Genomic DNA, 23,408 nt, shown 5'->3' with positions numbered 1-23,408 from the left:
CCAAGAGTATGGCCCATGGACATCCTTTTAGCTCAGTAATGAAGTCTCATGAGGTTCACCCTTCATCCAAAGACTAGACAGTCCCATAAAACAAAAGCAGACTAAGGGGGCACACCAGCCAAGGGGCAAGGACTAGAAAGCTGTAGGGAACAAGAAATCTGTTAATAGGGAACCCAAGGTCAAAAAGGTAGATTGTTGACATGTCATGGGGCTGTTAACCAATGTCACAGAACAGTCTGTGTACTAATTGTTTAAAGAAAAGCTAGTTTGATCTGTAAACCTTCATCTAAAGTACAATAAAAAAAAAAAAAATGGAGGACTCCTACTCTCTGAAGGCAGATTAGGTTTCAAAAGGAAGAAGGGAAGAGCTCGGTCAAGTATCCTCAGTTTATTCTTCACGAATTTACAAAGCAGAGAGGTTATTTCACTTTCCTGGAGCAGAGAAAGTAAGAGAGTGGACAGGGCTAGAAGATGTATTGATTCAAGGAAATATCAGGAGTTAGGGGAAAATACCCATATTTAACCCCAACCCAAACAACACACACAATTATTAAGTTTACCTCAATAATTTCATTATGTCAGTAAAATGTAAAAAGCATAAAGAATCAACCAACTGGCATTTTATGAAGTACAATTAACAGTATAGTGTTTTCTTTAAGAGTACCTGATAGCATTTTAGGTCTGTTTTTAGCTTATATTTTCTCCAAGTTGTTTGTATAAGTCGAGCAGCTCTTGTCTCTTTACAAAGATACAGAAGTCTTGCACAAAGAAATGACAAATAGGTAATAACCACCTAAGAGAAAACACAAAAGATGAAAAGCAGAAAAGCAAGAGTGGACACACAGCTTACTATCATCTTCTGAGACACCATTGGTTAAAAAAACTCTTTGAACTTACCTTTTCATCTGGAATTGTATTTGACATATCCGAATGATGAATCATGGCAGGTATTCCACCAAGGTCTCTAACTGCAGAGCTAATCAACTGAAAATTTTTCTTTTCATTTTCTAGGAGCTCTTTGTACAGTTCTGATGTATTTTCTACTGTGCAAGTGAAAAAAGAGAAGTTAGACTGCTCTAGCCAAAAATCACACACGGGAAGTTTTTTGAAAAGTTAATCAATGAAAAGGGACGAACCGTGATCAAATGCTTCAGGAGACATATCCAGAAAACTAGTGTCAGATTCGGAAGATGAATTTAACACCACTGAACCAGTCTGTGTGCATTCCACGGTCTGAGTAGTACGCTGACATATAGCCTCAAATGGCACATAGCAAGGATGGTAGTGGTGGATCAAATAACATAACACACGGCCATCTGAGAAAGGCACTGTAAAATTCTCCACCTAATTGGAAATACCAGAAAAATAATTAACTGCAGTTATATAGTAATATAGATGCTAATGGTTTTATAGTTTAGGAATTTTTTTTTTTTTAATAAAAATCACGTTATTTTCTGATGGTACTTAGTATACTATGATATTCACAGCCAAATTCACAATTATTAAAAAACTAACCCTTCCAAAAGCAGAATCTGAGTATAATACCTTCTTTGGCTCTCTAGTACTTAGTTAAAACATACACTATCCATATATTTTACAATTTTTCTATTAACAACACTTGTTCCAGGTATAACAATTTTCCATATTTAGTTAAACGTACTCTCTGTCACTAGTCCTGTCTTATATTCCTTACCAAACACTTATTTCATCCATGTGTGTCAGGTAAATTGTTTTTTCGTATTTACGTTTAAAGCTACATCTCCTAGAGAAATACGGTTCAACGTAACAAACAACTATAGAAAGATCACCTCACATTTTTTCCTCCTCGCTCTACTTAGTGGTGAGGTTTGTTTCTCTGTTGTATTTTTCTGCATGGTGGGTTTATCTGCATTTCCCTTTAAAATACGGGTGTGATCCTTTGGTATCCCTGCTGTATGCAAGTGTCTCCTATTAGGGCATTTTTTCTTTCTTAGTGATACATAGGAAACCCCTGGTGGCGCAGTGGTTAAGTGCTATGGCTGCTAACCAAAGGGTCGGCAGTTCGAATCCACCAGGTGCTCCTTGGAAACTCTATGGGGCAGTTCTACTCTGTCCTATAGGGTCACTATGAGTTGGAATTGACTTGACGGCACTGGGTTTGGTGTTTTTTTTTTTTTTTTTTTTTGGTTTCATGATATATAAACTCACCATGCATCATTGATGACATTTAAGTCAGATGAAATATATGAGTGACAATATGCTAACTCATTTGAGGAAACTCATTGCTTACACATATAAACTAAATTCTTTAAGAAAAACAAGAAAAGGTTTTGTACGTTAAGTTTAATTGCTGTTAACAAAAATGTATTTAAAGATACTGGGTTAAAACAAAAACAAAGGCACTTACTTTCTTATTATAGAAGGCACAAACAGCATTTACCCAATCCATTAACAGCTTTATGCTTTCACTGTATTGTTCAAAGGAACAACTATTCCTTTTGTCTTTTTTCTTAGTAATAACAGTATCAGAATGGCACGATAGTGCAGACATTGCTTTTTTTATACTCTGTGTACGTTTTAAAAAGTCAATTTCTTCCTTTAACTGATCTAAATTAAGGGAAATATCCACCTGAAATACACACACAAAAAAGGATGAACACTATGACATTTTTAATCCACAGAAATTAACAGTAATTGTTTTCTATTTAGATGAACTGTAGAAGTTAATATAACCTAATCAGATATTTTGAAAAGCTAAGAAAACAAAGTGCTTGAAATGTATATAAAATTTAGCATAAAAAATTCACACATTTTGAAGGCAAAAATATTGACGTGATGTAACGTGTAGTGGTTAAGAACATATGATATGGGGCCACACAAGCTTGGCCCCACTCAGCTCCATCTCTTATCAATATGTAACTAACCTTTTTAGCATGTTTCCTCACTTGATAACAACCCACCTTGTAGGGGTAATATGAACATTAAATTAGAGTATATGTAAAGAAAAAAATTCTGTCACAATTCCTGGGACAGAATAAACCCCAGTAAGTGATAGCTGTTGTTATTTGTCTTTATTTAATTCAAATTGTTTTTATAAATTAATATTCAAAGTTGATAAAAAGTCCAAAATGTACCAAAAGTTCGATACCTGAAAAGCAAATGCTATTTTCCAAAGCAATGCAAGAGTTTTCTCTCTGTGCCTGTCCACAATGTCCTTAGATAGGATTGTGCTTCCTACAAGTGAAAAGACAGTCAATTAATATAACACATATACATATGAATAATCAACTAGGAGAAAATGTTCTTTCTATTTAGTTTTTACCTTGTTCATCGATTAGTTGAATTCCTCGTGATTTAAGAATTTCAAAAACAATGTCAACATTGTGAATCTTTTGAAGACGGCTTATTGCAGGAATCCTGAGTTTCTTGGAGAGATTCCAGTTCTGCGTGAGAAGTTCCATGGTTCGCCTAGCAGTAAAGGAATTTTGAGATGAAACTGCTATATAAACACTTATGAAAAATAAATTTCATTTAAATATTGGTATTAGCCAAATAAATCCTATAAGGGTTTTTAGGTCAAAAAGACTCTAAAAAACTATCTCAATACTCTGTTGTTCCGTAGTTAGCAAATAAGAGTTATTTCTCCTTTTAAGTCTGGGGTTGGGAGGAGGTCTTTGAACATACGATAATAAAGAGAAAATGAGATATTTATACACAAACATACATGTGAACAAAATAACAAGGATCTACAGAGAAAGAAAAAAGAAGGAAGGAAGAAAGGGGAAAGAAAAATGTTATTTATTTACTGAGGGGGTACTATATGGTATTTGTTGAGGGTTATTATATTCTACACATCAAGCAAGTACTTTCTATTATTTTAGTTCTTACAGCAAATCTCACAAGCCATGTATTATTATCCCATTTCTCACTGATGATGAAACTAAGGCCCAGAGAAGTTACGTAGATTGCCCATAATCACTTAGCTAGTAATGACAGAACTAAAATTTAAAACCCAGTTTTAACAATTTCCAAAGCCATTCTCTTCTATTACACCAGGTAACTGTAGAAATATTTGAGTATCTAATAAAAGATGTAAGTACCATGGTTCAAATTGAAATCCCTAATATCTAACTCACTAGTGCTTTCTCCTAGGAGCCCTGGTGGTGCAGTGACTAAAGCACTCGGCTGCTAACCAAAAGGTTGGCCGTTTGAACCCACCAGCTGCTTGGTGGGAGAAAGATGTGGCAGTCTGCTTCTGTAAAGATTTACAGCCTTGGAAACCCCATAGGGCAGTTCTACTTACTCTATCCTGTAAGGCACTATAAGCCAGAATCAACCTGACGGCAGTGGGTTTGACTGTTTTAGTGCTTTCTCTACTAGACAATAATTGCTATTTCCACAGGAAAAAACAAGCCCCAACTGATTATTTAATATAGCTAAAAGTTTGCAAACTTTTTATAGAACCAGTTTCCAAAGGTTACAAAGCTACTTAAGATCAATCTAGGCCAATCACCCAGTTGATATATGAAGGATTTCTGCAACAGTAAACTGGACCCATCACCCATGACATTAGCAATTAACCGTTTCCAAGTATTGTCAAATGACTTCAAAGACCAGTAGAACACTCATTTTGCTGACATTGCACAGAATAGAAATATGGTACGCAAGATCGAGTCTCTTAACCAGCAAAAGTTCCAAATCAACTACATAGCATCAACATCCAACCTTGCTAAATACTCAGTAACTCATGTAAAGGCATAAAAATGTGTTTCTTTGTGGAAAAGCAGTACTGAACATAAAAACCAATCACTGCCCCTTCTGAGTAGTAGAAAAGGTCTAAAAACATCAATTCCTTTTGGCCAGAAAATAGATTTGGTGGCTTGGATTTATGAAATGAACAAAGTAACCAAGTATAAAAATAAAATGCAAAACATTTTTGGCAAATATTCTAGTCTATATGAAAAATTGTTGAAGTGAGAGAAGGCTACAGTAAAAGTTGAAAAGACTATTAAATTCTTGTGAGAATATATAATCTGGGAAGAAAAGAATGAACGTTCAAGGAAATTTAATCTGGAAGAAAGCAAGGGACATGTATTTTGTTGTTGAAAAACTGGGGACTGATAAGGTCTAGGGATCTCTTCCTTATTGTCAAAAATTTCCTCCATCCTAGCCAAGAAGCCCTCTGACCTCTGCTTGAACCTTCCAACACCCAGAACTGGTGTATTCCTAAGCATAGGTCTGAATACTGGCAAGTTTTTAAACCGAACCAATACTCATCTTCCTGAAACTTTCATCCATTGTTCACGCATGGTTCTTCGCTTGGTTTTTCGCTTTGTAATACCAAAAAAAAAAAAAAAAAAAAGTCCATTGCCATTGAGCAGATTCCAACTGATAGTGACTCTCTAGGACAGAGTAGAACTATCCCAGAGGGTTTCCAAGGAGCAGCTGGTAGACTTGAACTGCAGACCTTCTGGTTTGCAGTCAAACGCTTAACCACTGAAGACATTTATTATCCCAGTTTTCTCCGCTAGTCTGCAGGCTAAAGCAGTCATAGTTCCTTCACTGGTCCCCAAAAGACATGGATTTAAGGTTCTCAGTTTACACCTAAAGATACCTCTACTTCAAACAAAGGAAGTAGTAAGTATATTCCAAGTGATCTTATTCCCGTTAAGTTTTTAGCCAATTTGAAATTTAGCATGCCTACAATATCCTGGCTATAACATGTGTAATTTAAAATCTGACAAGAATGTACCTAATTAGGAAAAGAGCTCAGGATATATTTCATGAAGGCTATTATCTCTTTGTACCCCATATTTCAAAGCTTAACTTGATGTTTTGAGGTTTAACATTTCTGAAATACAGAGAACCCACAATGAAGTTACCAATCCAGATACTGTAAAGAGGCCAGCCTCAGCACGAGGCCAAAGGTCATTCCCTCCAATGGAGGGATTGGTTACTCATTGCATTCATCCAAAGCCAATTCTGAAGACTCCTACTGGTTACCAAGGAAATACTAAATGTGATTTGAAGTTAGACATCCTGAGTATAAAACCTGGACAAGTCTTTTCCTCTAAATTTTCCTCATGTGTAAGGCAAGGAGGGGTTAGTACTACTAAAATCAGTCTGAAATGATATGGCATTCATGAAACTACTGTAGACATAGTATATGTCAATGTTTGATATTTTAATTAGCTCCGTGCTTTCCCCAACTCTTGCTCTGGGACATCAGAACTCATGGACTTACTCATGGACCCTAGTCACATATCAGCAAGGATAGAAGACAAGGTTTCTGGGCCTAAAACTGACACAACATTTTCCTGGAAGTGTTGGCGATAGCCACCTCAAATTTTTAACCCTAAATTTATTCCTGTATGAGAAAGAACATACTGTCTGTAAAAGTACAGAAAAAGGTGTTTTCTTGAAAGTTTTAGTATATTCATTAAACAAAATAGTTCTATTTCGTATACTTACACAAGACGCACCCCACATTGCAAGTCGACGGCAAGATTTGTAACAGCAAAATCAAATTCATCAAATCGTGTCTGAACGTGGCTAACAGGTAGTCCCAAAAAGCTAAGGTGACGAGAAAGGTCACCTTCACCACTTAGAAAGTCTCGGGAAAAAGCCAGAAGAATTTCTTTACTAGCCTATGGAAAACAAAGTGCAGCCATTATATTTCAATATTACAATTTCGTTTATAATAAAACAAAGCCTTCAAATTACTCTGTACATATAGAAATAAAAAAATAGTACTATAAAAGATTATAGGTTTCATATCACATGGCAATAATGCAAATTTCATGTATTTTCAATTTAACATTTTTTAAAAATATTGCTCAAACTTCATAAAACATTTTAAAAATTAGTATTAGTTTGATAATACAAAAAATTAGTATTAGTTTGATAATATGTGACATTAAAATTAGGAAAGAAATTCCCCCAAGAATTAGTTCCTCAGCAGTACAGTTTAGCTCATTCTCAAGTCAAAATTAAAGGTAAGGGCAATACATGCTGTTAAAATGTCAACTCACAAAAGTCAGACACAGTGCAACTGATTAAGAATCACTACGTAAAAAAAAAAAAAAAACACCAAGCCCATTACGGGTGAGTCAATTCCAACTCATAGCGCCCGTATAGGACAGAGTAGAGCTGCCCCATAGGGTTTCCAAGGGCGGGCTGATAGATTCAAACTGCCGGCCTTTTGGTTAACAGCCTGAGCTCTTAACCACTGTGCCATGAGGGCTCCAATTCTACTTCAGAGTACTGTTCTTCAGGGATTTTATTTTTTTTCGAAAGACAAACTATGCAATAAAAGAGAGTAAATGTCTTAAATATGAAATATAAAACATGAGAACTATACCTTGAATTCAGCATCTTTACAGAAGAGACAGGGATCATGATCAATAAGTCTGGAGATTTTAGCATAATCAAGGAAACAGACCAGCAATAATAGCTTTTTCAATGTAAACTTAGACAAAGCTTCTTCATGACCTTAAATAAAGTACAAAAAAAGCATAGCAACTTAATCTGTGAAGGACAAGTTTCACCTTAAAATAACAATAATAGTTGTGTGTTAATAACAAAAAATATAATCACAGGCATAAATAGAGCTGTGTGTCTGTGCTTAGTGCTTGACACACATGAATCCACTTATCCTCATACTAACCCTAGGGGGCAGGTACTATTAACATTTCCATTTCATGAAGAAAACAGATGCAAAGAAACATCAAGAGACTTAGTTGGTTCCATTCAACAAATATCTAAGGAGTACCTACTATATTCAAGCACCATATAGGTGCTGGGTATTTAGTAGCAAAGTAAAACAAATATGATACCCACCCTCGTGGGGATTACAGCCTAGCAGGGGGTAGGGAGTGGGGAGAGACAATACACTAGTGAAAGTAACTACAAATAGTGATGGAAGAAATGATGGAGGATCATGTGAGTGAAGGAAGGGTGGATGGTGGAGAGAACTATTTATATAGTTTTTTTTGGAGAAGAACGAGAAGAAGCCATTTATGAAAAGTGCAGCAAAGATGCAGCAGAGGCAAAATATTTACCGTCACTGTAAAGATGAGGAACAGTGGGGTGTCTATACTCAGCTGCTATATCAGGATTCCAAAGCAAGCGATTCAGAATAAATATAGCCAGCCCTGTGACATCACTGCTGTCTTCCAAAGATATCAGTTCCCCAAAAACTGTCTGAGAAGAAATTAGAGCAAAAGTCAGGACTATGTTATCTCTAAGAAGCAGAGGGACGTAACTGGAGAAAGGCAAAGAGATGGTACCTTCTAAGAAACTGTCAATGTTCTGTTTCCTAAATAGTATGGGGGTGATGTGGATATTGCTTAATAAACTCTTTAAACTGTGCATACACACATTACGAATTCTTCAGTGTATACAATATATTTCACAATGAAAAACCTCAAAACCTCAGGATTAAGGCAAATGCCTAAAAATCATCCAACAAGCAATATTTACTTTCAAATTTTTAAACTTTACGATAAAGAACTATCAAATGTAGGCATAGCCTTCAAATTTAATTATAACTGTTCCACAAAGTATATCATTAAGGTATAACAGAAACCTAAATATGCAAGTTTTCTAATAGTTTCGAAGTGGAAATCCATCTGCAAATGATCTAATAATCTGGAAAGCTCAGCTCTGTTTAGAAGCAACAATTTCAATATGAAATTAGTTTAATATCAATATGCTTATTTTCAATAATTTTTAATACAATAAGGAAGAACTAAAAGCATATTAAATTATATGCTGTAATCTTATAGTGAGAGAATATAGAGATGAAAGCTTGGGCAAATAGTAATATCTGCCAAAAGAGAAATTTCACCTTAATTTTTGGCCCTTGAAGCTTTCTTAAAGTCCTCAAAGGTCACGCCCACTTACTGAATCCTAACGTGTGGGAACACTAGTCTGGAGGTGAGAGAGAACATTTTATTTTTCGTAATTACTCAGTCCTCCCCCCTTCCCTACCAACTGCCATAGACTTGCTGTGCCTCTTTAGGGAGGATAATACATTCCTGCCTGATGTACGTTTGGCCAGATAATGTACTTTGGCTAATGGAATTGGGCAGAGGTGATGCACACTACACCTAAGCAGAAGTTTCAAAAGGCATTACAACTCTCTACACAACTCTCGTGATTTTTATCTGGGCCACAAGAAGGGTTACGTCCCAAACTGGGAGGTAGGGGAGGATCCCCTTAAATTGCAGATAATTACTAGGTACGTGAAGCAGTGCCAGTTGGCATGTAATCTTCTGGCTAATGAAAGAGAAAAAAACGCCAGAATTCTTCTAGGAAATACTAGCAATGAAACTATTAAGCTGTATAACCACGTAAGTTTTTTATTTGTTCCCTCTGGGCCTCAATTTCTTGATACCTAAACGCCAGATGATTGTAAAGATTCTTTTCAGCCCCAAAGATCCTTCTATTCTAAAACCTGGAATAAGTTAAAATAATTAATGGGATATCCCACATGAGGAAGGTAAGAAGCCTAGAAAAAAAAATTATAAAAGTGAAAAGAAATGGAAATACAGAGGTTTTTTTTTTTTTTAGTAAAAGCACAATTTAATTCAATTAGTTTTAAATGATATTCTAGGTATTATTGGGCCATGCACCATGTGAATGACTCAAATCCCGATGACATTTTTATGACAGTACATCATCAAAATAGTTACAAGGTTGGGCTTTGGCATCAGACTGGTTCAAATACTGAGCAGTTATTGGTATTTGGCAAGTCACTTAACATCTAAGCTTCCACGTTATCAGTGAAGCAGAAATAATAATACATACCACTGGGTTTTTAGAGGTTTAAATCAGCAAGTGTATTTAAAATGGCCTAGTCCCTATTTGTTAGTGCTCAAAAATGAGCATCCTAGAATTGTTATCATAAACCCATTGCCATTGAGTCGATTCTGACTCATAGAGACCCTACAGGACAGAGTAGAACTGCCCCATAGCGTTTCCAAGGACTGGCTGGTGGATTTGAACTCCCAACCTCTTGGTTAGCAGCCAAACACTTAACCACTGGCACCAGTAGGGCCCATATTATTGCTTATTAAGAATCTAAATTTCCTAGAAAAGTGCCTACCCCATAGTACCTATTAAACCTATTACCGTGGAGTCAATTCCGACCCATAGTGACCCTAGAGGACAGAGTAGAACTGCCCCATAGGGTTTCCAAGGAGGCTGGTGGATTTGAAGTGCCGACCGTTTGGTTAGCAGCCATATCACTTAAGCACTGCACCACCAGGGCTCCTATTGTTATTATATCCAGATCCAAACTACATTATCTTTAAGAGACTACACTGGCAGGTTACTATGTAACAATATAGCATAGTATATAACCCCATGACTTACTTATCTAATGAGCAAGTATTAATGGAGCTTATGTTTTATACTGAAAGATCAATCAAGCTAATCAAATGACTTCATCGATTTTACAATTAAAACCATATGCTATTAAGGAGTCTAGTCAGTTAAAAGTACAAAAAATGTGTATTTGTTTTAAAAACTAAAATACGTTTACCTCTAAGCCAATTCGTAGCCACAAAGGATTATATGACAAAAGCCAATTTAGGACCTTCTGCCGTTCTCCTGAAACACATGTAAAAAGCAGGTAAGCTCAGACCACTAATCAAATGGACATAGTAAATAAAACTTCATGGAGGGAAATCAGTAGAAAACAGATACCTGCTTATATGAAATAAATTGATCTAGGTAAAATATACATCCATTCTTAAAAACACATATCAAATTTAAGCATGTGCGATTGTAGGCAGCAAAGCTAAAGCGTATATATATTCATTTTGAAAACATAAAACCTTAGCATGTATTTAAAGAACTAATTGCAAGGTTTCTGTAATCTTCTTACCCACATCCTTCCAGAGATGTCTATCTTTTCGAACAATTAACCGTCTGGCTTCAATTTCAATTTCAAGCTTTTTAATGGCTTTAACCAATTTTTCAGAAGTGAATAAACGGCAGGCTGTACGACGTACTCTATTCAATCTGCATCGAGCAGTGTAAGCTCTGAGAGACATTTCATCTTTTGTAGGTGCTCTAGGAACACTTATTTTATGTTGACTCTCCATTCCCAAAAGAATACTAGCAGCATTTACTGGATAAAAACAAAAGGAAGAATGTTTTTAGTTAAATAATACATATCCTTAAATCCAGCAATAAAATGTAACTTGAGATGGCCAAAACCAGCATCTATTCCCTACTTCTTCCAAGCTTGCTCCTCTCTGCCTTTCTAATCTCAAAATAAAGGTGTCACCATTCACCCAGTTGATAAATCAATCTATCCTTGCATTCTGTTGGCTCTATATGCAAAATGTATCCCAAGTCTGATCACTTCTCACTGCCTAGCCCACATTAATATCTGTTGTTGTTAGGTGCCATTGAGTTGATTCTGACTCATAGCGACCCTATGCACGACAGAACGAAACACTGCCCAGTCCTGCGCCATTGTTACAATTTTTGTTATGCTCGAGCCCACTGTTGCAGCCACTGTGTCAATCCATCTCATTGAGGGTCTTCTTCTTTTCCACTGGTGCTGTGCTTTGCCAAGCATGATGTCCTTCTCCAGGGACTCATCCCTCCTTACAACATGTGCGAAGTATGTAAGACGTAGTCTCATCACCCTTGCTTCTAAGGAGCATTCTTGGTTGTACTTCTTCCAAGACAGATTTGTTTGTTCTTTTGGCAGTCCTAATCCACGTTAATGAAATAACTTTCAAAGTAGGTTTTGTGCTCCTGCCCTCTTTATAATTAATAAAAATATAAGCCTCTGAAGAATATGATTTTAAAAAATCAATTACATTTTGAGAGGTAATTTGCATTTTTATAAAACACTTTTTCTCTTAAGAAGAGAACTAAAAATTGGGCTTTGTTTCATTTTAAAAAAAAAGAAAGGTGATCTTAGAGGTCATCTAATCAGATGCCCTTTTAATGTAGAAATTCTATACATGAGTTCTCTGATGAATACAAACCAGTCTTTGCTCGAGCACTGCAACAATGGGACTCTCACCATTTAAAAAAGATATTCTATGTGTTGGTTGGACAATTTGAATGTTTACAAGGGTTTACTCTTTATCTGGAGTTTAAATTGATCCCTATAACTTCTATGTGAGACCTACACAAAAGTAAATTTTCTTTTCTTTCAGGAGAAAACCCTCCAAATGTTTAAAGGGCACCATCTTTCACCCTTGTTCCACACCCAAGTCTTTTCTTTTCCAGAATAAACACTGGAATGTTTTAAACACCTCCCCTCACAGCAACTGCTGTTCAGGTCCCTTACAATGCAGTAGTTTGCCTTTAATTCCTTAAACTATTGTACTTGAAAGTGGAGACTACCCCAAAAGTGGTCAGGCCATGCAGGGATGTTAAGTTTATTCATCAGGACATTATACTTTGTTAACGTAGCTAAGACTGAACTGAATTTCTTCACAGCCATGTCTCAGTGTTAACTCTGATTGAGTCTGTGGTAAAATAAAGCCTGTTCAACTGTAAGGATGGAAATTGCATTGGCTGATGAGAAAATTTAAGCAAAAAGAAAAAGTAAATTTCAATGCTTTAGTACAAAATTCACTGAAAATTCTTACCTACACAATCTTCAGCATTCATGCCAATGAATTAGTCAAACTTACCATTAACCATAATAAAATGTGTAACAAATTCATGTTAAAATTCTGTTTAAACAAGGGTATTATTTAAGATACATATACTTACCTTCAGTAATACTTGTTTTTACAGTGAAGTCATCAGGAGTTAATATAAAATTTAGCCACCAAGTGAAGCCCTGTTCCTGCTTTTCCTTCCAGCGTTCATCATAAAACATATTTTTCGCAGCAAATGGCATTGGATGCCTAGGAATATCTAAGAATACAATTAGGTTATTGCATAAGAAAATTTCCTTTGAATTATTATGAAATATATAGCAAAAGGCCATTTTTACCAGCAAAACCATCTATCTTTAAAACACAAAAATATATGCCTTTCTACCACTTGCTGGAAAGCATTAAAAGAATGTGGGGTATGAAACACAATAAAAGCAAAAGCAAATACAGGAAGGCAGCACTTCTCAGTTATTTAAAATCCTAAGCCATCATGAGTTGATTTCATGAAAGACTGACGGACTATCCCAAGCGTAATTAGAATATACATTTTTAAAATTCTTTAAGGCTTTTATTTAAATGAAAAAAAAAGTACCAATTCATTTCCGTTCAAAATACAATTATTGCTTCATTTCATATCAGTGTTTCAGAGTTTAAATAAACACACACTTGCCTGTTTTTAATGGTTTTATGAAGGTCAAACTGGACTGTGCCACAGGAACAACAGATTTAGTCCTCTTGCTTGTTCTGGAACTAGAAGTTCTGTGTACTAATGACTCTAAAATACATTACGAAGCAGAATTAATAGCAATAAAACAATAAATTTCCCAAAGAAGTAACCGATGGGTTGTTTAAAAGTTAAAGTTTGAGTCCTCCACAGTCATGTTCATTTAGCAAATCCTGAGTACCTACTATGTGCCAGGCACTATACCATGAAATTGACATCTGGAAACTAGAGTGCAGAAACTACAATTTATTTGGTGTCTGTAGAAGCTACTGTCCACAGTCAATCAATTTACTGTGTGCATGTATTTCATGCTAGGTGCTGATGACGCAGAACTGAAAGATATGGCCTCAGTCTTTAGCATGGTCTCAGTCTAATGTGGATGCAGTCTAAAAAGACTTACAATGTACTACGAAAGAGAGATGTTGTATAAGGAGCTATAAGAACACAGAGAATGGAGCACCAACTCCTACTAAAAAGAAAGGGCAGTCTTTCTAGAGGGGTATACACTTCGGCTGACTCTTGAAGAAACATGGAAGTTAGGCATGAAAAACTATGGCCTGCGGAGATAAACGCCACTATGGCTGGAGACGGAACACATGTGAGAAAAGCAATACAAGAGACTGAAAGAGGTAACAAAGAGTTGAATAATGTTAAAAATAACGATGGCAATTAATATTTGAACATTTTGTGCCAGGCACTACTGAAGGCTTTTTATACAGATTGCCTCATGCAATCAGCACAACAAACCTATGGAAAAAAAAAAAAAAAAACCCAGTGCCGTCAAACCTATGAAAAGTGTACTGTTATTACCCACATTTTATATGATTAGGATACTGGGGTTTATAGCAATTAAGCCACTTGCTCAAGGTCAAACAACCTCTTAAGCTGTAGAGCTGGGATTCAAACCTGAGTAGTACCAGAGTCTGCAGTGTTGTTGAGTTTGAAGCATCTCTTATGCCAGTGAAGGATTTTAATCCCAGAAGTAACACATTCAGTTATATTAGAAATTAGTATGGACAATGCCATGAAAAGAATTAAAACTAAAGGCAGAAAACCACAAGGAAGCTACTGCATACAGTGGCCCAAGTTAGATATAACCCGAAACCAAGCCCATTGCCGTCAAGTCGATTCTGACTCATAGCAGAAGAGAGTAGAACTGCCCCACAGGATTTCCAAGGAGCAGCCAGAAGATTTGAACTGCCAACCTTTTGGTTAGCAGCCGTAGCTCTTAACCACTGCACCACCAGGGCTCCAAGTTAGATATGATGAGGGCTTAAATTATAACAAAAGCAGTGGAGGCAAAATAAAGAGGAGAGTTATTTTAACAGTAGACTCAATCAACAAGCCTTAATAACCAACTGACTAGGTAAATGATGGAGGATGACATCTCCAGGATGATTCCCAGGTATCTAGCCCAGGTGACTGAGATAGACGGTAAGTGGTACCTATACAGGAAAACGCGATAAGATACAGTGGCAAATAACCCATCAGAACAGCAGTTCGGTTTCTCAAAAGCAGATTTCATACCAGCTTATGCTGCTACTAAATATAAGCAAAGGGCTAATAACTGTCCAAAGTATTTTTCAGAGCAGGAGTTGGCAAAATATGGGTCTTAAGCAGATCCCAGAGTTTTGCCGATTTTTGTATGGTGCACAAGCTAAGATTACTTTTTTACATTTATAAATAGTTGAAAAAAACAAAAACCAGAATATTTCATGACATCAAAAATCATATGAAATTCAAATTTCAGTGTCCATAAATAAAATTCTATTCAAAACAGTCACACTCATTTGTTTATGTATCTCCTGTGGCTCCTTTCACGATACAATGGTAGAACTGAGTGATTGTGATAGAGATCGTGTGCTCCACAAACCACTGTTAAGAGCTCTGGCTTTTAGTGAAATAGGAAACTATTAGAGGATTTGGAACCCTAAAGAATGATAGGATTCCACTAATGTTATAAAAGTATCACCCTACCTGCTATATGGAAACCTGGTGGTGCAGTGGTTAAGAGCTCAGGTCGCTAACGAAAAGGTTAGCAGTTCGAATCTACCAGCTGCTCCTTGGAAACCCTACAGGGCAGTTCTACTCTGTTCTATAGGGTCACTATGAGTCGGAATCAACTCAATGGCAACAGGTTACTTGCTATCTAGAAAGCAGACCACAGACAAGGCAATCAAAAGGTGAACGCAAGATCTGTTAGCAGGCCCTAAATAACACAGACTGGCTCAGGATCAGATTCTGAGTATCTTTTGAAGGAAGATAGGATTTGTTGACGGACTGGGTTTCGAGCCAGACAGAACATGTGTTTGAATTTATACAGAAAAAGTGGGACAGAAATACAAGTAAGGACAATTCCAAGGTGTTTGGCCTGAGTAACGAGAAACAGAGGTATCATGTACTGAGATGGGAAGTCAGAGCAGCAGGACCAGGTACGTGTGTAGTGGGGGTGGGGATATCTGGGGCTTAGTTTTGGACAAAGTAAACACAGATGGTCATTAGACAGCCACGTGCAAATGTTGCCCAGGCAGGTAGACATAAGAGTCTAGAGATTAGAGGTCCATCCTGAAGATATAAAGTTGGGAGTCTTTCATGTAGAGATAACAACGAAATTCCACTAGAGTACTTAGAAACTGAAGTGGGCTCAACAAATAAGAGAAGAAATAGAAACAGCTAATATAAACAACTTTCAAAATGATTTTTTAAAAAACATTTTAAAGGATAATCTATATGCAGAAAAGTATACATATAAATGTGTAACTCAGTGAATTATCACAAAGTGACTACATAGATACTTTCAAGTTTTGCTTAAAAGGAAGCAGAAGAATGGAGCAGAGGCTGAAGCTATAAATGCTTATCAACAGAAGTGTTTGTTTTTAACATAGAATAACAGCATATTTATGTTAAGCAGAAATGGCCCAATAAGGAGTAAAAAATAGAAGACATGAGAAAGAGAAGACAATGACTAAAGCAACATCCTTGGGCAGAAGGGCATGCAACCTGGTGCACAAGCAGATAGACTGGCTTCATTTAGGGACATAGACATTTTATGGTATCATAGCAGGAAAGAAAAGTACTTGGTGAATATACAGGTAGGGTGGTAGAGGGTTGTGGCAGTGTGTGAAAATTCTCTTCATACTTCCCTGATGAAAAAGGAAGCAGTTCATCAGGTCAGACGAAGGTCAGAGCACTGGCTCTGGGGTCAAACTGTCTGGGTTACAGATCCAACTTTATCTAGCTTTATCGCTTACTACCTATGTGACCTTGGGCAAGTTCTCAATGCATCAGTTTTCTCATTTGCTAGTTTGTAATATTGCTGTATTAAGTGAGGTAATCTCAATTGAATGGTGGTGTTGAAGAAGAATATTGAATATACCATGGACTGCCAAAAGAATGAACAAATCTGTCTCAGAAGAAGTGCAACCAGAATGCTCCTTAGAAGCAAGGATGGCAAGACTACGTCTTACATACTTTGGACATGTTGTCAGGAGGGATCAGTCCCTGGAGAAGAACACCATGCTTGGCAGAATACAGGGTCAGCAGAGAAGAGGAAGACCCTCAACGAGGTGAATTGACACAGTGGCTACAACAATGAGCTTGAGCATAACAACGATTGTAGGGATGGCTCAGGACTGGGCAGTGTTTCGTTCTGTTGTGCATAGGGTCACTATGAGTCGGAACCGACTCGACAGCACCTAACAACAACAACAAATGAGGTAATAATAAAGCACTCAAAACTGGATCTGATAAAGGATTCAGTAAGTGTTAGCTATTATCAACCATGAGTGAGGAGAAAAGCTGTTTGAAGCTTCAGGAGAAGAGGAATGAGTTAGTTTATAGCAGGGATAAAGTCAACAAACCAGAAAAGTACAGCTAAAAAGAGTGAAGGCCTTACTTGAGGGTAATGGTCATGAATTTAAAGACTAATCAGCAAGGTTCAGATACAGAGGAGGCAGAGTTGAATTGGGTTTGGAATTTTCTGGGCAAGTACAATAGAGGGAAAGAGGGGTGAATGGAGTGATTATGATGATTTATGGAATTCAAGCTGAGTAAGGAAGAGAGAACATGAGGGACGTGAGGACCAGGGAAGAGGAAGTGTTGCTAATGGACTATAGGTTATGGAAGAGTAGAAAATATGCTGGAGTTGGGTTTCTAGAGGAATTGCTGGAATCATAGTACGACTGGAAATTGAGATGCTTTTAGGAGAACATGGCCTGGTTGGAACTATAAAGCCAGAATACTGGCCACCAGAATTTTGAAATCATAAAGAGTAATGACGGTAGTAGTTTTGGTGAAAATATCATGAGCCAGATGCAAAAATCTTGAGAGTAGTCTTTCACTGTAACAAGGAGTATGAGTAGGAGAGGCTGAAAACTGAGCTTCAAGCTCTTTTGTTGTTGCTTTTTGTTTATTTTTAAGGAAGAAAGGAGAAACCACAGTCTGGAAGAGGAAACGAGAAGCAAGGAGGTCTACTATCCCACCAAGAGGCACAGGGTCCTAACAATAGGCAAGAAAACACAGCTTGAGAGGGTTTCAATGAAAACAGTGTTCTCAATGGAGAATCACATAACAAAGTTCAGCAGGGTAACAAAGTGAAGGACTGTTTAAAAAGGCAATGTGATAATGAAAGACAGCCAACTAAGAGGGCACAGGAGGATTTAGAAGGCTGAAGGTAAGAAATGATTCAAATTAGGGGATGCTCAAAGAGAAAGGAGACAAAAAGATAGCTATGTATTATCTCCTAGAAGTCCTAGGATTCTTTTAAATGATGTTAAAGTAACTACATTATGAGGAGTAAGGTTTGTTTTCCTGCCTGGATTTGATTGCTATATGAGGTAAATTAAAGGGGCACAGTGTGATTAGTCTTGTTTTTGAGGCAGAAAGTTGGCAGTTAAGCTGTGAGTACTGGGAAGGAATAGTGAGGTTTTTCTCAAAGGAATGAGGAGCACTGAGGCCCTATCTTCATTCCTAATTAAGAGATCTAAGGAGGTTGAGAGAGAATAATGTCATCAGGAGCACACATTGCACAGAAGCCTCCTCTTCCTTTCTTTGGGTGGTATTCTGGGGCTAGGCACTTTATTGAGCCTTCCACTCAGCCCCTGGACCAAGGGGAGGCAACTGAGGTGGTTCCCTTGGTCTTAACGAGGGAGCATCAAGAAACTCAGTAAGCAAGATAAAAAAAAAATTTTTTTCATTAAAATATTTAACTGTAGAAAATTCATGATGAATAAGAATATTAACATTGCACATAAGGACAGGATGACAAAAAGTTCAGAATTCACCCCTAACACTACATTCGCCTTCCACTAGCAAACTGGTACAAGTTAACACAAGTTTACCAGCAACAGATTTACAAAACCCTCTTTCAGAGAGTGCTATGGTGAGACTTGCTTGTCATCTTCTGTACGCAGATCTACTACCTCCTCATCTCTTCATGCTTCTGAAAATGTACAATTGTTGAAAGAAGGTTCCACCACCTTGAAAGATTTTAATGAGCAAGTCTTAACTGAAACATCCTTTCACTCCATAAATAATATTGATGACCAAATTGAAGAGAATAACAGACTTATTCTTACCCCAAACTGTTCTTCAACTTTGAATATTACCCTATATAGGTGTGTTTTCATTACAGGTTTTATTAAAAAAAAAAAAAAAAAAAACTCACCTGCTTTCTTCAGATTTAACTTCTCTCTGCTACTTGTATGTTTTGAGATGGGTGCGGTGAACTTCTTTGTTTTTTTAACAGTTGATTTAGATTCCACAGGAGAATAATGGATTCTTTTGATTTCTTGTACCTCTGTAGCTTCCACAACTGTACCCCTCACATTTGCATTTTCCATGTTTCCAGCACTCTTTCTTTTACAAGCAGCTAAAGCTGTCTTCGAGGAACATGGAGTTATTTCATTTTTATGACTGTTAAATTTACTTACAATTGGATCTATAATCGGAAGGTATGAATGAAAAGATTCTTTCTCTTTTTGGTTATCTACGATTACTTTTTCAAGTTCACCTACTGCAGTGTTGAGACATCTTTTTGCCTTTGATTTATTAGTTTCGGTTTGTTTTTCTCTGGCACAGCTGGACTTCCTTTTAGTAACAGTGGTGGAAAGTATTGGGCGTCTCTTAGATTGTTTATTCTGGCTGTAACTAGAAATATCCTGAAATGCAGAAAATTTAGGATGATTTTGTTTTGTAAAACTGCAGTCATTTGGCTTCATTTCTATAGCTTTGGGTTGTTCAAAAATAGCCTTGGGAGATTTTGACTCCTGACATCCATGGGCACGTGGTAAAGCTTTATTTTTTCTCCAGTCTTGAGGAGGCTGTGGGCCTTGAGAATTTTCATTTGATGATGGTGATAAATTATATGTTTGCTGAGATGTACACATAAATGCCATGTTATCTTTTACAAACTGGTTTGGTGATAGAATAGGTTTAATTGTCTCTGATTCTAGATCCTGATTTAGTCCATAATTATCATTTACAAAGGAATCTGGACTTAAAATAGTTTGATAAATTTCATGTACAATTTTGGATTCCAAATGCGTAGGCTTTGAATTATCTTTCATAAATTTACCTGATGAAAGACCTGTGACTAATTCTACTTCATTATTAGCTACATGGCTATTATGTACAGAGGAGTCTGGACTTAGAAAATTCCCTTTACTTTGTGTAATATTCAAAGTTGAAGAACAGTTTGGGGTAAGAATAAGTCTGTTATTCTCTTCAATTTGGTCATCAATATTATTTATGGAGTGAAAGGATGTTTCAGTTAAGACTTGCTCATTAAAATCTTTCAAGATGGTGGAACCTTCTACTTTCAACAATTGTACATTTTCAGAAGCATGAAGAGATGAGGAGGTAGTAGATCTGCGTACAGAAGATGACAAGCAAGTCTCACCATAGCACTCCCTGAAAGAGGGGCTAATAGGTGATATAGATATTCTGTTTTCTTCAAGGATTAAAGAATTGTTTTCTGTTGGGGAACAGACTTCAGTCACAGCCAGATTTTCACAGGCTTGTAGTGGGCTCCTAATAGTGTCAACTCTTTGGGAAACATTAAATGTTTTATTAACATTTTGACTATTTGAAATCCTTTTTTTACGACTAGAAGAGTTTGAAACAGTCTTCTTATTTATGGTATCCCAAAGACTCCTCTGCAAAAATAAGCAAAATATACCAAATAAGTGGATAACTATTGAATATTATCTTTAAATAACTAATATAATGTATGTCGCTCATTTTAAGCTTGTTATCAAAAAAAAAAAATTTTTTTTTCTTTATCAAAATAATTTTGACAGAGTATTAAACATTTTCTTAGAGGAAATCACAGAATGATTACAAATTATTACCTTTTTCTCTTTCCACTCTTCTGCATTTCCTAGCAATATGGCTTGGTGTTTCAGAATATCATTTACGACAAATGTCACAATCTCTCTTACTCGGCCTTCTTTCAATGGTGTCCAGTTAACAGAAATTACAATTTTTTCTTTAGGCTATAATCCAAAAAAAAATTATTTTTTTAAATGACTATGACAATAGTAGTATAAAATAACTAAACCACATTACATAAAACAGTAGGGAATTAATATTTGTTAGTCACCAACAATTTATACCCTAAGAGCACTTAAGTCAAATATAGTTTTCTTACCTTATGCCATCATTTCATTATGAGGAAAAAAGCCACTATGAATAGTAAGGTTCACAGCAAAATAAAATCATAATAAAATCTTAATTGTTCAGGGAAGCAAAGGAACAGATAATCTCCAAAAGATTTTATTGTAGTTGTGTGTTTATATGGTCGCTATGAGTCGGAATCGACTTGACGGCACTGGGACTGGGGTTTTTAATTTAATCATATGTTGCTACTTCTTTAGATACCTACACTACTTCTACTTCAAATATAATGACCCCGCACTATGAAGTAAATTCCTTCCTCCTACAAACTCCTCTGAAGTCCACATCATCGTTACTAATATTTGTTAATCACTTATTATGTTCCAGGCATACGTGCATGCCTGCCCAGATAGAGGCAGTCCATATTGCACTGGACTACATGTTCTAGCAACTGTTTCTCCTGCTTTATGGGAAATGCTGTCAGCCAATAGCGACATCAAACCCAAAACCAAACTCATTGCCGTCAAGTCAATTCAGACTCATAGTGACCCTGTATGGCAGTGTAAAGCTCCTGTGTGCCTGTTTTCCGCACCCCCCGCCCCCGCCCCCCCCCCCCCCCCCCCCCGGTATATACTTCTGTTCACAAAAGATATTTGAGATTCACAGTCTTTTCACCGCAGGAACTAGGCCTAACAAGTATTTTCCTGTGGAACACCCTGGCTTTGGTTAAACTCTCCACTCAATGTCTCCTTCCTGCAAAACTTTGCTAATCACAGTGAAAATTAAAGCACAGATTTGCTTAGCAATTTTTGCTGTAGATATGAGCTGGCATTCCAAGACAGCAAAGTGCTTTTTAACAAAATTCAGCAGGAGCCTTTCCTGTCCACTCCCCACCCCCGCACTATAAGGAAGGAAGGAGTTAACAGGATTAATGAGTGTTTTACAAACTCATTTAATTCTCATATCACTAGGGTGCAGGTACTAGGATTATGCATATTTTACAGATGACATGGCTGAGTCCAGAAAGCTTTAAGTATCTTGTCCAAAGTCAGACAGCTGGTAATTAGAAGTCCAGGGCTTCAAACCAGTTCCACCTGGTTCAAACCCCTGCTGAGAATTTGCATTTCCCCCACAGAAACACTGAATCAGAACCTACAGTTTAACAAGATCCCCAGGTGATTCTTGTATATAGTAAACTTTAAGAACAGCTGCTCTACTAGTGGTTCTAGAACCGGTCCCTAAACAGCAGCCTTAGCATCCTTGGTAATTTGTTAGAAGTGTAAATTCTGAGCAGAGGTTCGAACCAAAAGAACTGGTTAGGAGCCTGATTAGAACCCAGACAGTCTGACTCCATATCTTGGCAGGTAGATAGAATCACCTTTTCTTCCAAGTGCAAAACACTGACATGACAAACTCTGTGCCTGCTATTTTTCAGGGGGAAAAAAAGCTTGGGTTTTCCTTTTAAAGGTGAAACCATGTAACATGATAAAACAGCTGGTTTAAAAAAAATAAGAACAGTGAACTTTATAAAACAGTAAATTCCAAAAATAAGATAAAATACTTGAGTTCCACATTATGACAAAAGATATCAGTAAAAGTATTATGTAGTAGAAACATCTTTCCACCGAAAGGATAGGAGGGAATCATTCATAAAGCAGAACAGGGTTTAGTAAAGTCCTGAAGTTCAGATGAACTCAATAATACACAAGTCACCGGACCTCATATCAGAGCCTCTTCTTGCTGCCTTGTGAAATGGCTATTAGCCAAGTAGTTCAGACCTCCTCAGCTAATGATTTCTTTTCATGCTTTCAAGGTTCTACTCAATGAAAGTAAACTCTGGTGGCATAGTGGTTAAGGACTACCGCTGCTAACCAAAAAGGTCAGCAGTTGGAATCCACCAGGGACTCCTTGGAAACCCTATGGGGCAGTTCTACTCTGTCCTAAGGGTCACTATGAGTCAGAGTCGACTCCATTGCAATGGGTTAGGTAGGGTCGGACTCAATGAAAGGAGCCCTGGTGGCGCAGTGGCTAAGAGCTACAGCGAGCTATGCTGGTAACCAAAGTCAGCAGTTCAAATCCACCAGCAGTTCCTTGGAAACTCTATGGGGCAGTTCTACTTTGTCCTGTTAAGTCACTGTGAGTCAGAAACCACTCAATTTCAAAGGGTTTGGGTTTTTGGGTTTTTTGGTTTTACTCAATGAAAGGCCACAGCAGTCCAAATAAGAACATAAATTCTCTGGTTTTTGGTGACAGCAACGGGAACATTATGCTGACCAATGCAATGCAGTAAAAGCTAAGGGGGAGGTTCCTGAAACATTCATAAAATGAAATTTGATTGCCCATCAAAACCGCACTGACAGCAAAGGGGAAAAAGGATTAAAAAACTAATGTGTACCTACACACCACACACACCCGTTGAAAACAATCCTAGAGAGGTTTTTTTGCTCTTAGAC

General features: G+C 37.0%; 1 protein-coding gene across 5 annotated transcripts in view; it reads right to left on the bottom strand.

The window, feature by feature from the left end:
* The window catches only part of ASPM (assembly factor for spindle microtubules), a 72,141-nt gene that overhangs the window by 36,692 nt on the left and 12,041 nt on the right, over positions 1–23,408 (bottom strand). For 3 of the 5 annotated variants that reach the window (XM_064273455.1, XM_064273459.1, XM_064273458.1), the window contains exons 2-16: positions 20,691–20,834; positions 19,007–20,495; positions 13,288–13,392; positions 12,730–12,876; positions 10,871–11,116; positions 10,526–10,593; positions 8,040–8,181; positions 7,340–7,470; positions 6,451–6,626; positions 3,302–3,447; positions 3,128–3,213; positions 2,387–2,608; positions 1,137–1,344; positions 898–1,043; positions 665–793 (exon numbers count right to left, since the gene is read on the bottom strand). In XM_064273455.1, coding sequence (XP_064129525.1) covers positions 665–793; positions 898–1,043; positions 1,137–1,344; positions 2,387–2,608; positions 3,128–3,213; positions 3,302–3,447; positions 6,451–6,626; positions 7,340–7,470; positions 8,040–8,181; positions 10,526–10,593; positions 10,871–11,116; positions 12,730–12,876; positions 13,288–13,392; positions 19,007–20,495; positions 20,691–20,834 — 3,585 coding nt within the window. The remainder of the gene's footprint in view (positions 1–664; positions 794–897; positions 1,044–1,136; positions 1,345–2,386; positions 2,609–3,127; positions 3,214–3,301; positions 3,448–6,450; positions 6,627–7,339; positions 7,471–8,039; positions 8,182–10,525; positions 10,594–10,870; positions 11,117–12,729; positions 12,877–13,287; positions 13,393–19,006; positions 20,496–20,690; positions 20,835–23,408) is intronic. The other 2 variants (XM_064273457.1, XM_064273460.1) reach the window with 1 other exon arrangement.

This window comes from Loxodonta africana, chromosome 20 (assembly GCF_030014295.1).
Source record: "Loxodonta africana isolate mLoxAfr1 chromosome 20, mLoxAfr1.hap2, whole genome shotgun sequence".
NCBI lineage: Eukaryota > Metazoa > Chordata > Mammalia > Proboscidea > Elephantidae > Loxodonta > Loxodonta africana.
This window is presented reverse-complemented; position numbering and strand designations above follow the sequence as displayed.